The 18,936-nt window shown below is 35.7% G+C and overlaps 1 protein-coding gene across 4 annotated transcripts in view; it reads right to left on the reverse strand.

Annotated features, from left to right (window-relative positions):
* Nucleotides 1–18,936, reverse strand: part of CNKSR2 (connector enhancer of kinase suppressor of Ras 2) — a 275,956-nt gene that overhangs the window by 44,513 nt on the left and 212,507 nt on the right. For all 4 annotated transcript variants that reach the window (XM_028122619.1, XM_028122618.1, XM_028122617.1 and 1 more), the window contains 5 exons: nucleotides 15,218–15,266; nucleotides 14,606–14,778; nucleotides 10,934–11,007; nucleotides 10,554–10,625; nucleotides 4,621–4,688 (listed from right to left, as the gene is read on the reverse strand). In XM_028122619.1, coding sequence (XP_027978420.1) covers nucleotides 4,621–4,688; nucleotides 10,554–10,625; nucleotides 10,934–11,007; nucleotides 14,606–14,778; nucleotides 15,218–15,266 — 436 coding nt within the window. The remainder of the gene's footprint in view (nucleotides 1–4,620; nucleotides 4,689–10,553; nucleotides 10,626–10,933; nucleotides 11,008–14,605; nucleotides 14,779–15,217; nucleotides 15,267–18,936) is intronic.

Genomic DNA, 18,936 nt, shown 5'->3' on the forward strand with positions numbered 1-18,936 from the left:
GGAAGTGGCAGGCAGAGGGAGAGGGAGAAGCAGGCTCCCTGCTGAGGCTCAATCCCAGAACACTGGGATCATGACCTGAGCTGAAGGCAAACACTTAACTGATTGAGCCACCCAGGCGTCCTTATACATGACGCTTTAAGCCCCCCTCCTCCCACTACTCTATTACTCGGGCTATCATGAACAGCAATTCTTTAGCAATGGAGATTATTATATTCAGGTCTCAAAATGCAAAAACTTTGAAAATGCTATTCCTACTTCAATTACTCCCTTTGACTAAAAGATAAGCAGAAACTAGTTAATCTAAATTTGTGTCGGGTATTTACAATGGACCATGCTGGTGACAGCCAGTATACTAAGTTTCCCCTCAAATATAAATTGATGTAGTTGCCCAGAGATGTACCCAACAAACAATGGTGGGAAAAGCATGAACTATATAGCTGGGCAGATGTAGGTTCAATTCTTGGCTGTACCATTTACCATCTCTGTGCTCTTGTGATGGTTACTAAACCTGAGTCTCTTTCAACATCTGTAAAAGGGGGCTAATGATAACCACCTTTCAGAGTTGTGTGTATGTGTGTATGTGTGTGTGTGGGTACTAAATAAGGTAATATATAGTCAAGTGTTTCGCACCTTGACAGCACTCAATAAATATTAGGACCCCTGATCTTCTTGGGTGGATTTGTAGGTAGCATGCTAGGACAGTCTGACCCAGATCACATAGGAGATAGATGCCTTGTGTTTATCTTCTTGGACATTTTTTTTTCTTGTAGCAAGTTTCAGCAATGAAAAGTGAATTCTGAAGTTCTGGGATCTGGGTTAGGTAGTTCTGTGGGAGCTTGAAATACTACAGGAAAGTCACTGCTGGAGGTGAAGGGATCAGCAACCCCCATCCCATCCCTAAGCGGTGGTTTACTAAGATCACTTTGTTTTTACCCTTTCCACTATTTCATGAAACTGTGGCACCTGTGTTGAGTTTCTCCTTGACCTCTGCACTGATACCTTGGGGGGTCTCAAAGAATTAGTACCTCCAGTGGTCCTTAGCATGTTGAGAAGGAGAGGACTGCCATTTTATACAATTCTCTATAGCTATCACTACAAGTGATAGATGTGGGAGATTCTCTCTCTCTCCTTTTCCCCCTCAGCTGAATTAGGAAGAATTCTAGTCCACTATTTGATGTAATTCTTGGTTTACTAAAAAGTACCATCAATCTATAGCTTTCTTGGGTTGCTAAAGAAAAGACTGAAATCCCACCTTGTAAATTAGCTTCATTTCTCACAGTAAGTTGTGTGTCTTTGAGAGAGCAATGCCAGAGAGGAACCTACACAGAAAATTCAATTATGGTTTATTTGGGGTTTATGTGGAAAATTACAGGCACACCGTTTGCTCAGAGGCTGAAACCAGTTTGATCTGCATTCTAAGAGCAAATTATTTTTTTTAGCTTTCTATTTAGCACAAAATAAATGGGAACTCTTAATGTCTCTTGTAGTGGTATTCAATTTTATAAGTAACTAATCATGAATAAACAGTGCTGTCAATAGAACAGGAACATTTTCACTTTACTTCTCATGTCGATATAAAAGGAAAATTTGAAAAAAAGAATGACTTTCATCTAAAACTACCAAAAATATAATATATTTCGTTCATTTTTATGTGATTAAAGCTTTAGAAAGGCCTTATGTATGACAGAAAATAATGTGTCATGAACGTCTGACTTGAAGGTGGAAAAATATAGAAAAATGATTAGCAGACAATTAGCCAAATTGTGATGTTGGCATAATTTAGTGTAACCCTGTTTTCTCTAAGTACAACAATAAATAATGAAAGAGAAGCCCATATCCTTTACACTTCCATAGCTACAGACAGCAATTCACTAAACTTTTATTTAAATCAATATAAGAGTCATTTCTAAGCTGCACTGGCTACTTAAATAAAAAGTGCTTGGCAGTTGTTACTCCTTTACATGTTTGTGAATGTTTCCCAAACCTCAAAGAGCTATATTTTGTATGAAGTTTAACTTCAGTACTGAGAACGGTTCTTGGGAGATGTCAAAGAACTGTAGAGAAGTGTGGAGTAGATACAGGCATCCAGTTGCTTTCTCTACAGAATATACCATAAGACCTAATTGTGCAGAAGGTAGGAAGTGTCGTATGCTTCTGACCTAGGTCAGAGTGCCTGAGGAATATATACTCTATGTGGAAATCCAAATTACTTCAGAGATTCTGCTTGCGATGTGCTAGCAAGAGAGAGGTGAATTATTAACTATTAGCTTCTGCCAATGAATGCCTACCACTCCAGAAGGCACTAAAATATATACTCACATGACCAGGGCAGCATGAATCCATGGACTGAATACTTATTGGAACCTGCATGTGCAATATAACTTACCAGTTCCTTAATCCACAATGAAATTCGACTATATAACACCAGGTACAAAGAAAATTCACTAAAATCAAGACCATGCTAAACTTCAAAGTGATAAAATACAAGAGTTGAGCCTGAAAATCCAAGATTCCTTATTTATGTAAATTACGTTTTTTTTCAAAGATTCATTTTTTTTCTATCCGTACATTGCTCACTTTTAATTCTTGCATCTTAAAAGAATCAGAAACAAATCTGTATGCACCTATAAAGAACTCTTTTATGACTTTAAAAAAATGCGAAAAGGAAGACTAGTATTTTTTTTAGTACTCTGAACACAATTTTAGGCCTCTAAGTTAAGTTGAAGTATGAAAGGTTTATTCCTTAAAAAAACTTTTAACAATGAAAAAATGTGGCTTGATAACTGGCCTGACATTTCCTAGTCCTGGCTGGGATTTGCCTGTGCACACTGATTTGATGGAGATTGCTTCCACGTTATTTGTGGAAGTATCCATGCTGCTTCCGCTCTCAGGAATGCTTTATTTCGTTACTTCTTTAACTCTACTTCCTTCTCATCCTGTGAGAACGAGTTCAAATAATGGAGTCGACATAAAGCCTTTTCCCATTCCCCTCCTGGAAGCAATCTCTCCAGCCGAATTTCCACAGAACTTGATTTGTACTTTCTTACATTTCATTTTCTGTATTATATTAAGAGTACCCTTTCTACTAGAATTCAGTGTAATTTCAGGCAGAATGGGTGCCTATTTCACCTTAATTTAATCAGAGTGCTAGTTGAAGGCATTACACAGAAAAGTTTCATATTGAATAAAATATCTTCTCTTCCCCTCTTTTGCTGACTTTGCATCAGGCTCATAATCACTTCCTCTAGCAAGTTATTTCCTCATTAATCCTGCCTCCTTCCCAGGTTTTTTTTTTTTTAATTTTGCATCCACTTAGCAAATTTTTTGTCAGTTGCACATTGTGCAATCATCAGGACTCATTTACTTTATGTTGCTTGTTCGTTTTTCTTTTTTTGTTTTTGTTTTTCTCAAGCAATTTCAAGGGTGTATCTTTGAGATCCTCAACAAGATGATATATTCCTATTGGCAGGAACCATGTTTTGCCTTTTCTTTGAAATCTTCCTGCCCTAACTCCTAACCCTTCAGTGCTCTACCCATTCTCATTCCCTCACCCAATGGCTCTAAACCAGGGGTCGGTAAACTAAGGCCTGCAGGCCAAATGAGGCTCTCTGCCTGTTTTTACATGGCCTGTGGATCAAGAATGGTGTTTAGATTTTTAAATGGTTAAGAAATCAAAGGAAGAATATTTTTTGAAATGTAAAAAATGATATGAAATTTAATCTCAGTATCCATAAATAAAGCTTTATTAGAGCCCAGCCACATCCCTCATGTGTGTACAGCTGCTTTCATACTGTAATGGCCGACTTTGACCAGTTTAGACAGAAATCTTACGGGCTTGCAAAGCCTAAAACATTAACTACTTGGCTCTTCACAGGAAGTTTGCCAACCCCCTGCCCTAAACATTTGCTGACAGTTTTGGCTGAGGTTTTACTCTGAGAGGAAACAGAAGGTTTTTAGAATTTCTCTGATTTGAGTCTCTTTTGAGACTTCCAAAACCTGCTGATGCTTCCAAGGGATGTACAATAAACACTTTTTGGAAATGTAAAGCAACTTTGGAATGGTGACTGCAACTTTCAGTAAAATTTTAATTTTGCATCATGACACTGTCTTTTGTAAATCTGAGGTCAATACTGAGGCAAGTTCCATAAGATTACAGAGTAACAGATGAACAGAACTGAAGAACATAACCAACTGAGATAATTTATGGAAGAAGGGTCATCCATCTGAGCTCTTCGCATAAAAGTCCACTAAAATGTCTATGAAACTGATAAATAGGAAAAAATAATGCACCAACAAGGACCTGAACTTTGGCCAATATTTTGGATCAATTACAGACTTTTTAAGATTTTTTTCCTCCTTTGAAAAAAAGACTGAGAGAGACAGCAATGAACTCCACACTAGGTGCTCCAAAAATTTCAGAGTTTATTCCCCATCTGTTTAGTTTAGTAGACCTTACCTATAAGATGCTATGATTTGGATTCAAAGTGCCCAGAAGAGAAATAACCACAGCCTGGTGATTGCATGTTCATTCAAATGATAGTAGTGAATCACTGTATAGGATAACAACGAAACAAAACAAAACAAAACCCCGTGACTCTAAAAAAAAAAATATTCCTTTACCTTGTTCTTGCTTAATCCTCTCTCTTTCTGCATATCCCGCAGTTAGCATATTGATTCTGTTAAGCCACCTGAAAAAAACAAATATTAAAATCAGTAATACTGCAACTTAATTTTTTATATTTTACTTCTTAAATATATTTATTTTAAGAATAAAGACGATGTGGTATATACACAATGGAATATTATTCAGCCATAAAAAAGAATGAAATCTTGCCATTTGCAACGACATGGATGGAGCTAGAGAGTATTATGCTAAGTGAAATAAGTCAGTCAGATAAAGACAAATATCATATGATTTCACTCTTATGTGGAATTTAAGAAACAAAATGAATGAAGGGAAAAAGAGAGAGACAAACCAAGGAATAGACTCCTAACTCTAGAAAACAATCTGATGGTTACCAGAGTGGAGGTACGTGGTGGGGGGGCTGGTGAAGGGGATTCGGAGTGCATTTGTCATGATGACCACCGAGTAAATGTAAAGAATTGCTGAATCAGTACATTGTATACCTGAAACTAATAAGACGGTATATTAACTATACAGGAATTAAAATAAAAAACATTATTATTATTATTATTTTTAGAGAGGGAAGGGGGAGGGGCAGAGGGAGAGGGAGAGAGAGAATCTTAAGCAGACTTCAAGCCCAGCATGGAGTCAATGCGGGGCTCGATCTCACAACCCTGAGGATCATGACCTGAGCCGAAACCAAGAGTTGGATGACTAACTGACTGAGCCATCCAGGAGCCCCAAAATTACAAAACTTAATAAAAGTATTTATTTTAAGATATTTAAGAATATAAGAAATAATTCTACATAAAAGATGTGTTCTTTGCTACTCTCGACACATGGAGTCTTCAATGAGCTATAATTTGCTGTAGTACAAATTGTTCCCACACTAAAGATGCTATTTTGATAGAAAAGTCTTAGGCAAACCTGTTCATATCTGTAATACAGAGGGTTTTAAGATGATCAGAGCCCTATCAATTCTGTTGCTCCAAATTTAGAAGCACTCCAAATATCGCTGCTGATTGTGTCTTCAGAGCAAATGCTCTTTTACAGTTACTTAATATCATACAATACATACTGATGAGGGAGAAAGTTATGGACCTTGCCTGTCAAAATAAATTTTAGTATGAAATATTAGTTTTGATGAAGGTCATTTAAGTTTAGTGATCCGGGGGAAACATGTCAGGAGTACTTTGGAAATTTGTCTCTAAATACAAGGGTATTAGGTTTCCTAAAGACAAAATGAACAAACATAATTTTAACCTCTGTTCAGATCCTGAAAATTTATTTCCACAACCAATAGTAACCTAAAAATAAATCTTTCCTCTCTCAGTAGTGCTGCTATTGCCAGTGGAGGGGCCTGCATTGTTTCAATCTCCATCTTTTGTCCCACCAGGTCTCTCCCTGTGAACATTATTTCAGCTGTTTACACTGCATCAGATTATCAAATCATAAAATCTTTAAATTAACCTGACACTTTCCCATTGGTCCATTCTGAGCTATGATCCATATACTTTCCCAAGTCAGAAATTAAGGAAGAACCCCCCTTCCAAACTACCATAAGTTTGGAAACGATAGTATAGTTAACATCATTAAACTGTGGAATAATCTGAGCAAGATATATTTTTAAGAAAAAATTGTGTTTGAGAAATTTTTCTCCCAAGAATTTATCTCCTGTGTCAGATGGAAGATGATGTGATTTGAAGTGAGTCATATATTTCAGCATTTATGTCCAGTGGTATCCACTGTGCAGCAGATTCTTAGAATATCTTGAAAAGGGAGGAAATCTTTGTCTCTCACTGACAAAATCACATCCATGGAAATTTATGCTTTAATTTTAAGAATAAGTCACCTAAAGGCTCAACTTTATTTTGATAATACAATGTAATTATCACCTCAAGTATTTTTGGGAAGTGAAGAAGGGACTGGAACAGAAAGGGGAAAAAAAATAAAGATTGATCAAATAAATTCAGTAGCATAGAGTATACTCACACACTCCAGAAAATTACAAATGATAAGAAGTCAACGTCATGATAACCCTTAAAAATGACTCTAATCACTAGTAAAAAGTCAAAATTGAAATTCAGTCTATAGGTCATTTGTAGTGAGAAAGGGGTTGAATTTGTACTACAACTTTTAGCACTCTTGAGAAAGACTTATCTGGTGCTTTTTGGGTGAAAATGATGATAATAGCACTAGAGGAACATGTATTATTAGATTTTAATCTAGTACCTCATTTTAAAAAACATCACTGAAATTGCATTTTGTCAGGAGTTTAAAGAACAATGAGGTCTTTATGAGATGAATCAGAAAACTAAAAAGAGGCTTCCTTGATTTTTCAGTTCAACAAATTTACTAAGTGCCTGCTATATGCTGAACAATGAGCTATGTTTTGGGGGCACAAAAATGAATAAGACATAATTCCTGCCTTCAGTGCGTTCCAGAATTGCTAAATGTCACAAGACAATCGAAAATTCGACTACTGTTAGGAAGAAAAATTCTGTTCATGATAAAAACTCTTTAGAAAGCATGTGGCTTACTCAGGCCAGTGTGTACACACACAAAAGGCTGAACACTACACTGCTGTTGGTGCTGTCTTGGATAAACCTGTCCTTAAGGCCTCAGCTTGAAGAGGCTGACCTATATACTTGTTGCAGTATAATTTGGTATTTATGGGCCATTATAAACAGCAGATATATATGCAGTAACGGAGTCAAGAAATATTTAATGAGAACCTATGTCCGCAAAGTCCTGTTCCAAGCACCAAGGACATAGAGAGAAACAAAACCAAACGTCTGCCTTCACAGAGCCTACATCTTAGTGAAGGCAACAGACAATAAATAGGGATACAAATAAACATATGTCATGTTAGTATCAAGTGCCATTTACAAAAATAGCTAGGTGAAAAATTAGAAAGTCAAAGGTGCTAGGAATGGGGGGAGGCTATTTTAAGAAAAACCTGTTAGGGATACAAGCACTGAATTTAATGATGGGGAAGTGCTTTAATATTAGGTCTACATTCAGCACCTTACTGTAACACTAATTTTTTTTTTAAAGATTTTATTTATTTGACAGAGAGAGACAGCGAGAGAGGGAACATAAACAGGGGGAGTGGGAGAGGGAGAAGCAGGCTTCCCGCTGAGCAGGGAGCCCGATGCAGGACTCGATCTCAGGACCCTGGGATCATGACCCGAGCCAAAGGCAGACGCTTAACGACTGAGCCACCCAGGCGCCCCAACACTAATGTTTTAAAACAAGATAATATAGGTAAGGGGATATTGAGCCTAAAGGAAACATTCCCATGAAGTTGTCAATAACTAACAGAGAATAATATATTGAGAAGAAAAAAATGAGTAAGAACTATGGGAGAAATGTACAAAAAGTAATTACCAAAGAGAAATGGGTGAATCCTCACAATTGTAAGGACATATGTGCTGACACGATAAGGAATATATAGGCCAAATGAATTCAGTAAATAAGTTTCAGAATACTTGAGAAACACGATATTTTGTTTTCTTCCCACAGATTTCACAAAGACTGGCAATTTTTTTTTCATGTTTCAGTGCTCATTTCTGAGGAGGAAACAGATGGATGGGGGCCTCAAAAAGTGTTTTTGCAAATTACCTCACAATCAAACTTACAGCTGCTCAGAAAATAGAAGGTGAGATTTTAATATTCCACATGTTTATATATGTATAAATACATACATTTGGATATATGTATATGTATGTATAGATGGGTATATGTAAATTTTATAGTTCATAAAAAGGCATTTTCTATGCCTAAAAAGACCCTGATTAACATGTTTTGTGAATAATTAAGTTATGCTAATTCTTTGATAGAGGTGATTGTGTTCTAGTGTATCCATCTTGTAAGATGGGATAATGCTCATTTTTACCACTAATTCTGTTTGGTCATGATGTAAACATTTCATATTCATCCCAAGGGCACTAAGCTCAACATGCGATAAAAAAGATAGTGAGTAACTAGAATAGTAGAATTATAAAATTATTAAAACACAAAATAGAGCATTACAACCTGCCCCCTCACCCCATGAGCATGTGAATGAACATTTTCATTTTGAGAACAAATTAAGGAGAAAAGGCTCTCCAAGTTCTAATTGCCTAGTGTGAAATTTCAAAAATGGTAACATAAATCAAAAGAAGATTATGGCAAGTACAAGAAAGACTTAGTTCCCTTATTAATAATAACATATATTTTTAAAAGATTTTATTTATTTATTTGACAGAGAGAGGGAACACAAGCTGGGGAGAGGGAGAGGGAGAAGCAGGCTCCCCGCTGAGCAGGGAGCCCGATGCGGGGCTCGATCCCAGGACCCTGGCACCATGACCCGAGCCGAAGGCAGACACTTAGCCCACTGAGCCACCCAGGCGTCCCAATAATAACATATTTTATCAAGTGTTTTGAACACTTGTTTGCCATTTCCTTGTATTCATTTCCTTGCTTTGGACAAACCGTGCCTTTACTCCCACGTGTCAAAAAACAACGATTATTTATAAAAGCATATCAAGTGCTCATTTAGTGTGCTCAAGCGCATTTATAAAGTTGCACCATTTTGTGCCTAAAAATATCTGGATACTGGGGCGCCTGGGTGGCTCAGTCAGTTAAACGTCCGAGTGTTGGTTTTAGCTCAGGTCATGATGTCAGGGTGGTGAGACTGAGCCCCGCATGGGGCTCCGCACTCAGTGCAGAGTCGGCCTCAGACTTTCCGTCTCCCTCTGCCCACCCTGCTGTCTCTCAAATAAATAAAGAAATCTTAAAAAAAATATCTGGATACTAAATTTTTAGGAGATACACAAAGAAAGGTAAATGGGCTAAGAGTCCAAAGTATATAAAAGGAATATATATTGCCAGCAAACACTTAAATAACACTTACAATTGAACAGGGACTATTCTAAGCCCTTTATGTGTGCTCATTTGCTCCTCACAATAGTCCCCTGGGTGGAGACGGTTATTATGTCCATCTTTTTCAAGGGGCCAATACCTGGCATAAATTGGTCCAGTTCTATAGCCAAGGTCACACAGCTAGTAAGCACGACAGCTGGGATTTGGACAGTCTGGTTCTAAAGTCTATGCTCTTAATCACTATGCTATGCTGCCTCTCCCTAACTGTTGGCAAGTTATATAGGTCATATGGAAGACCTGTGGAAGACCTGTGAAAAGGAAAAATCTGAATCTTAAATCTAGTTTCTCTGACTCTAGAAATGAGAGAGGGGAAAGGAAGGAAAAGGAAGAAAGCATCAAATTCATAAAAGCTAAAGTGGAAACCTGGAGCAGAATGTTGTAGATGATGGGAATATATACATACATACATATATACATACACACACACACACACACACACACACACACATATATATAATATGTATATGTAAAAAAAAATATATTTCTCACTCCCTCCCAGCAGCCCCAAATAACCATGTAGCCATCTAGTCACTTGGCAGTATAATCTTTTCCACTGATAGAAGAAAGACGACAAAAAGAAACACTAACTTTGCTTAGGACTGAATAATTGAGATGGATGTTGTGCCATAAACACTCAGCACATGGAAAAGTTAGTTTTTTGGGGGGTGATTATCTTTTCCCCCCACCTGGAAATAAATTTGAAGACACATTCTTGAAATGGACTTAAAAAAAATTTTTTTTTTACAGTGGATTTTTTTTTTTTTGTCTATATATGGATTCAGGCCCATTTTTGGTAAACTTGATAAACAGTCAACAAGTTTATTTTGATCTTTAAAATGCTGTTCTCTGAAATTAGCTAAGGCTAGATGCAGCTATGCCTGAGTCCATTTTATTTTAAACTGATCGATCACAGTGACATTATTCTCTAATATTAATGTGGAAAGCTTAGAATTCTAAGCCTAACTGACTTTCTAAGTGCTTTGAAATTTAAGTAACATTTTACCTGTTCATATCATCAAGATGCTCAGCAGCAAAATAAAAGCTTTTGATTTTAGGATGACAGGCTTTGAATGCACTGTAAAAGGAAACAAAGTACACTTATTTTATTTCAAATTGGGAAATAAGTTAGAACCAAATAATTTTTATGGGTAAAATTACCTCAACATCTAACCCGAGTTCACATATATAATGCTTCTGCCATGATGACAGAAATCACTAAAAAATTCAATTTTCTGCCCACAAAACTGTTTTCTTATTATCTCAATTTGAAAGCATTAGACAAGCAACCTATAATTTAAAAGCTACAAATTAAAAAACAAAACAAAACTAAACAAAACAACCCCCCTTCCTTTCTCTCCCTCTCCCCAGATAAAATCAACTTACTATTTCTTGCGGCATTCACTGGCTCTATCGATTTTAAATTCAGGCAGACTGATGAATCCTTCTGCTTTTTCATCCTGAAGAGGCAACACTCTTATTTAGGGTATTATACACAAAGTGTTGAAGCTGATAATACTATATAACTATGCCTTAAAAATTTATACTAATAAATCTGTTCATTTAATTTCTTAAATTTGACATTTTAGAGATTAGAATTCCACTCTTATTTGTTATATTCCTTTAAATTAAAGATATACTTTGAACATTTAGAATACTACAAATTAAGATATACACAGAAATTTTGAAAACTCCTTATATTAGAATGAAGATAGAAAATTCTTTAAATTGTCAAAGTGAAACATGCTTTATAAGTAATTTTCTCACCAGAATGTATATATACTTCCATAACATATAAAATAGCTCCAGTCCACATTCACCATTCATAATTTTCTATAATTTTTAATGTTCAGATGTAAAATACATTGAAGTTTACTAATTCAATTCCTTTTCTGCCTCCAAAAAATCTTTTATCAAACCTGAATTAAATATGCTGTGTAATGAAAAAATGTTCATCATCATTAGCCATCAGGGAAATTCAAATCAAAACCACATTGAGATACCACCTTACACCAGTTAGAATGGCAGAAATTGACAAGGCAAGAAACAACAAATGTTGGAGAGGTTGTGGAGAAAGGGGAACCCTCTTACACCGTTGGTGGGAATGCAAGTTGGTACAGCCACTTTGGAAAACAGTGTGGAGGTGCTTCAAAAAATTAAAAATAGAGTACCCTATGACCCAGCAATTGCACTCCTGGGTATTTACCCCAAAGACACAGATGTAGTGAAAAGAAGGGCCATATGCACCCCAATGTTTGTAGCTGCAATGTCCACAACAGCCAAACTATGGAAAGAGCCGAGATGCCCTTCAACAGATGAATGGATAAAGAAGATGTGGTCCATATATACAATGGAATATTACTCGGCCATCAGAAAGGATGAATACCCAACTTTTACATCAACATGGATGGGACTGGAGGAGATTATGCTAAGTGAAATAAGTCAAGCAGAGAAAGTCAATTATCATATGGTTTCACTTATTTGTGTAACATAGGAGATAGCATGGAGGGCATTAGGAGAAGGAAGGGAAAAATGAAGGGGGGGAATCGGAGGGAGAGATGAACCATGAGAGACTATGGACTCTGAGAAACAAACTGAGGGTTCTAGAGGGGAGGGGGGTGGGGGGATGGGTTAGCCCAGTGATGGGTATTAAGGAGGGCACGTACTGCATGGAGCACTGGGTGTTATATGAAAACAAGGAATCGTGGATCACTACATCAAAAACAAATGATGTAATGTATGGTGATTAACATAACATAATAAAATAAAATTAAAAAATAAATATGCTGTGTATTCAAGATTTTATAAATTAAATAAGTTAATTTGATCTTCAAATATCTACCTTGCTATGAATGCTATATATATAAAAGTCATTTTCTACTTGGACAATTGAATGAAATCCATAAAATCCTCCTCTAGAGCTCTAATGTGGCAAGGAAAAACAAGATAGGAGAATTACCCAAAATGTTATGTTTGATACAAGTCATTCCAACTAGGCTAAGACTACCTTTGGCTAAATCCTTTCATTGTTGTTGTCCCTTTCATGGTCATGACCAAGCTCCTCAGACTTTTACTCCCCCAAACTTCGATCTGTGCTGTTATCAGTCCATGGCTCCTTACATATCAAGTTCAAGTGAGATTACACCCCCATCTGCTATCTCAAGGAAAAAAAATACAGATTCTCAATTCTTTCAGTATGTATGTATAAATGTAAAACTTAATAAAAATCTGATTATTACTGATAGTGACTGAAATGTATATTATAAAAAAGAGAGTATTATAACTTTTTCAATATTTTTCAATATGTGAGTATTTTTTTCTTCCAACCTTGGGGTAAACACAATAGTTTCAAATCTCTTTTTCAACTTTGACATCTGCTATACCAACCTTGATGTCTTTAACTTAAAAATTCTAAATTTTGAACAATTTAAAATATTTTTGGGGTAGATATGATTTTCCTATAATGATGTGATAAGGGATTTTTACATTTCTCCTAAAAAATCACACTAAGTTATTCTTATAATATATACTATGGAATTATTCATTCACTTCTCACAAGGCTAACACAGTCACAACTCTGAAACTTAGCTACTGTTCAATAAAAAAGGGTCTCAGTTTTTTATCACTTAAATTTTGAAAGATAGAATATAATATAGCATACAGCAGACAAATCTACAAGTGAACTTAAAGAGAAACGAAGACTATATTTTGATACTCTTTGGTGGGCATATAAAAAGTATTTGATATATGTTAAGTGAAAATATTGGTAAAATTGTTTTTTATATCTAAAATAAGATATACTTAGTGAAATAGAAGACTTTTTAGGTAATTGTGTGATTGGCACAAATAATATCAAAAGTGCAGAAAATAACCAAATCCTTCTATATAATATAGGCATTTATATTAAACAGCAAAATGTTACTTTAAGATTTTACAAATGAAATAAGAGGTCAATTTGAAAAATATTACTAACAGCATACTACTGAGTACTGAGTGTATGCCAGCCATTGTTCTAAGTGGGCTTTACATGAACTGATTCATTTCATCCATACGATAGCCAAGTGAGCTAGGTACTATTACTCCCCCTTTTAGCAAATGAGGAAACTGATGCTTAGTAACTCACGTGGGTTAAGTCTATTCTCTTAACCATAACAAACATAACTCCTCTAGACATTTTATGTTATAATAATAAGCATAATTACGTTGTTAAATTATATTTCAAAAATTAATCTTCAAATGCAAATTGATGAATGTCTTAACATGACAGTATTCCTGTAAGACTATTTAGCCAGCACACTATATTAAACCATGTCCATTTTTTGAGAAAACAAGTTAACAATAGGAATTATTGTAAAAAAATATCTTAATAAGGTCAACTGATAGATGGGTATGGCAAAAGAATGAAAATAAATGCAGAGTCAAAGAAATATCAATGAATAAGGTATACTCTTGTGGTAGGTTATGATATAACTACGCTGGATAAAGATCTGTTTACTGCAAATGAAACAGGAAATCATAAGAACAATTTAAATATACTATATACACTGCCCTTCCCCACCCCTCGAATGAGCCAAATGAAATGAACACTTGCAGATTTTCAAAACTAGTCTCCCAGTTCATGTATTCTTTAAGAAAAACAAATTCATGTGCTCTTAATTTACTTAAATTATTAAATAACTTCCTTCCCCCAAGAAAACAGAAAAAATTTTAAAACTTTGAGCAAAAGTGAGACATTTAAAAAAAATCTATTTCAAATTCCATGTATAATCCTTCTAGTTAAGCTATTGCTGGAATTAGTTTGGAATTTTGAATTAGATACACAGAATTTTATCTGTGTTGTGTTTTAGATATGTTGCCACATTTGAATAATTGAGACAACTATCTTTCCAGAACCCCAAAATGCAATCATTTTAAGAAGGCAGATTAAAAAATAACTAGCAGAACTCTCCCAAATAAGGATTAAGGTGGTTATATGATTTTAAATTTTAAGTCCTCAAATGGTGATTCTTTGGGTTAAAGACAGAAAAATGGATGAGAAAACAAAACCCTCTGTCTTACCTCCTCATTAATATACCAATATAGGGATGCATCCTTTAGGACAAACCAATATTTCTTCCATTTCTGTGAAAAATAACTCTTTGCATCTTTCTTTTTCCAAAGCCAACCTTCACAGTCACCCCGGCCAAGATCTTTGCAAGAAATTCGTCTTTTGCTCTTGCCAGCTATAGGACCTAAAGATCATAGTAGGTAAAAATGCTCTTTAAATTTTACACAAGTGTGAAGGTAGAAGATTACTCTATAGCTCATAAAGATAGGTCTAGGTACTTAACCTTAAAAATTCTTATTTTTACACTGTATCAGAATAGAAAACTATGGAAATCTTTAATACTTTTTCCCCCACCTAAGTGACATGCAATGGAATCAGGAGTATGTAATCCCAGTCTCAAAAACAGTCAAGACCATTTATTGTAAAAGGTACCCCTTCATCATAATTGACCTGAAAGAGAAGCTGGTCTTGGCAGTTCTTGCTAGGGGTTTGTGATCTTCTGAACCACAATGGGCTCAGGCAAGAGAGGATGCGTGAAGTATGCTGATTATCACAGTGCAAACTAAGCAGCTATATATATTTCATTTCATTTCATTTCATTTCATTTCACTTCCTTTTCTTACCTTTGTTTTTCTTCTTTGATTTGTGCTGCAGTGAGGACTGCTGAAATGTCTGAAATCAAAGGACAGGAAGAATGTTATTTGACACTCGGGGTGCCATCCGCAGTGCCAGAATGCTGCACAGAACTCTCAAGAGCTGAACAATGACTCTGAACCCAGGTCAGAGAAAGTACTTTCTTTTTCCAAAGACTCAAAACAAATTCATATAGATCATGTCACTTAACTTTCTAATCAACCATGAAGCGGGAGAGGATATTATCGTTGTCTTTCTTTTGTAGGCAGAGAAAGCAGAGCAGGAAGCACTGGTGAAACTCAGGACTCTTACATATATACCGTACTATTTTTTACCCCCTTTTTTTTTACAGGTTTATTGTGCTTTCCCAGGCAATATCTCATTTGATTCTCACAAGGGCTTATGAAGTAGTCAGGCAAATAGGACTCTCACTTGTTACTTTGAAGTTCATTCCTTTCCATAAGCCACCAGCACTTGAATGAATATTTTCTTGTCATACCTACTTCTGTTACTAGGACTGGGAAGTAATCTTCGTGTAAGTCATGTTAGTACCTCATCTCCAATGATCTTTACTTTTCCTCTCCTCAGCTACCCATCCCCATGACCAGGTTTGTTATCTTAAGCATGCCCCAACCACTGCCTCTATTATTGACATTTTATGTAGTCCAATAGCTCCAACCCAGTCATTTTTAGAAAATCTTCATTGAGGAATCCAATTCGTCGGCCTTACCACCCTTTTGTGCCTTTTTTTTTCCTCACTTAGTTTTCATGAGACATCATTATAATCATTATATTGAACCATGCTCTCTCCACCATACTTGCCTAGCTAAACAACCATCTCAGCTAAACCCGCCTGTCTGCTCTTATGCTAAGTACCAGAAAAGCCTAATGTTTTAAGAGAAAAACCCACAACTGTATTGACTGGTCTAGCTTTCAATGACTACAAATCACTGGTTCTAGTCAGTCTACTAAGCTACATTGTTGTTCAGTGGTATAATGAGGTTAATTATGTTCTCATGATTAGGTAGCTAACAGGGTACAGAGATAGCATGTGTAATTTCAATTCACAGATACTCCTTCAAAATGAATTTTAGGTAACAAAATCTTCTTTCTCTTTAGAAGGGTATGCCTATAAGGGGTAATTGGATTTTGCTTACATAAAACTCGCTGGTCTTAGTTTTATACAATACATTTGTATTCTGTGACATACTTTCTTATTTGGTATCTTTGTTCATAAAATAACATTCTACTTATAGTAATTTTCTTGTTTTGTATATGGTTTACTTAATTCTCATGAATATGGTATTACAGATGGATACCAGTCCTAAAGATGAGGAACAGATAAATTGCTGATGTACAGCGTAACCCAGAAATAATTACCTTTAAAGCAATAGAAACATGTTTGTACGTGGTGTGTGTGTGTTTACAAAACTTTGCTGGACACATGGCTACAGAAATTCATAATCAATTTTGGAGAGGAAACAAAAGATAAAACCTGTTATGCTGTGTTGATTCTCTTGAGTGCACTTTGTTTCAAAATAAGAGCTCAAATAATAACTCAGGCTAGTGTGCTCAAGTATAGGTAATTTACATAGATTTATTTTCCCTAAATTGTTTGTCTATAAAATTACTGATTGTTTTTTTTTCCTTTCGTGTTTCCACAAGTACTCATTACAATCTTACAGTTCATTATTCTTAAAAATGACAAAGGTGGGGGTGGTTTATTTTTAGGGAGCTATATGTATAACAGACAACTTGAAAGAATTGAGTTATATAAGGTACCTCCTATGCCTTTTGCATGCTATTTCTTAGATCCTGGAGGTCTACTTTAAAATCTACACAAAAATATATTTTATGCTCTCCAGGCTTTCTTTATAATAAGATTATCTTTTCTTTCCCCATAGATGTTTTTATACTGAGCGTGATTGCAGAGTATAATCAGTGTACATACTGTTGAAACTCAAGAACTCCCAGGCACGCAATATAGATTTATCCAACATTCAAAGAAGCAAAGCCATAGATGTCTTTTGTAAATATTACAAATACTACAATGAAATTATCTTAAGAGATTTTATTATTTTTCCGTGTGACATTTTCTAAAATAAAAAAATGAATTGAACTACAGTTGAGCCTTCAACAAGGTGGGAAGCTAGGGGCACCAACCATATAACTTTTGACTCCCCCCAAAACTTAACTATTAATAGCCTACTGTTAAACAGCTTAACCTCCTGTTGACTGGAAATCTTACTGATAATGTGAACAGTTGATTAACTTTATATTTTATATGTTATATGTATTATGTACTGTATACTTACAACAATACCTAAATTTTTCTTATTATTTTTCAGTATTTCTAGGTGATGTGGTTTGCCTGTGAGTTTTTTTTCAAATTGTCACAAATCTCTAAAAATTTTTCCAATATATTTATTGAAAAAAACCCACATATAAATGGACCCATACAGTTCACATATAAGTGAATAACCCGTGTTGTTCAAGGGTCAACTGTATATGCTTTTTTTTATTATGTTATGTTAATCACCATACATTACATCACTAGTTTTTGATGTAGTGTTCCATGATTCATTGTTTGCATATAACACCCAGTGCTCCACGCAGAACGTGCCCTCTAATACCCCTCACCAGGCTAACCCATCCCCCCCTCCCCTCTAGAACCCTCAGTTTGTTTTTCAGAGTCCATAGTATATGCTTTTGAAAGTAATAGGGAAAGCAATGAAAATTACAGTTAAGGAAATAGGTCTCTAGAAGAGAATTAATACAGCAGGCTTCAGGCTGCTATCTCAGAGGGGCCTGCTTGCAAGTTTGGCCCTCAGCTATCATCTGGGAACTTGGCTGGTGAACAGTTCCCTATAACTGACATGAGCTTCACTAAGCAACAAGACTGTTTTGCCCACCCAGGGACTAACCACCTGTTTTTCTTTGGGGAATCTAGAATTTTTGTAGTTGCTAGACAGAGGATGTCTCTATGACCAATCCAATAAAAGTCTTCAGTGCTGAGTCTTTAATGGGCTTTCCTGGGCAGAGACAATATACACGTGACTGCATTTTTGCTGCTTGAGTGAGAATGCACTCCACATGATCTGTCACAAGGAGAAAGCATAGGAAGCCTGCACATAGATTTCTCCAGATCCCATAGGTGTCTTTTTTCCTTACTGCTTTGACTATACCTCCTTGCTGTGTCACTGTAGTAAATCTTAGCTGTGGGTAGAACTACATGCTGAGTCTTGTGAGTCTTTCTAGTGAATCACAGAACATTTGGGTGATCTTGGGGACCCCTGAAAAAGCCTCATATTCAAAAGAGTCCTTACAAACTTATATTAAAAATTGTTCATATGCATAAATAAGCTACTGATAGTGAAGGTTTCCTCATGTCATCAGCGATTAGGCACTCCTGATGTGCAAATTTATAATCCTGTATAGTCTTTTCTAGTAGAACTGATGGAATTCTTCATTCTGAATGACAATCGGTATCACTTTTTTTTTCAGTTTCTAATGATATCATGAAAAATTTCACATAAGCAAGACATTAAGAACAGACCCATGACTATAATGGCTAACACAGCAGATCATATAAGGTGCTATGACTGAAAAAAAAAGAGAGGCCTGGAATCTTTGCTTTCATGATGATGAATACTTTTCTCATGACAGTGGAAATTTACAATATATTTTATTTTTGTGTTTTTCTTATTAG

The sequence above is a fragment of the Eumetopias jubatus genome, unplaced genomic scaffold (genome assembly GCF_037043125.1).
Source record: "Eumetopias jubatus isolate StellerSeaLion01/CBP00866 unplaced genomic scaffold, mEumJub1_p1.0 scaffold_11, whole genome shotgun sequence".
NCBI lineage: Eukaryota > Metazoa > Chordata > Mammalia > Carnivora > Otariidae > Eumetopias > Eumetopias jubatus.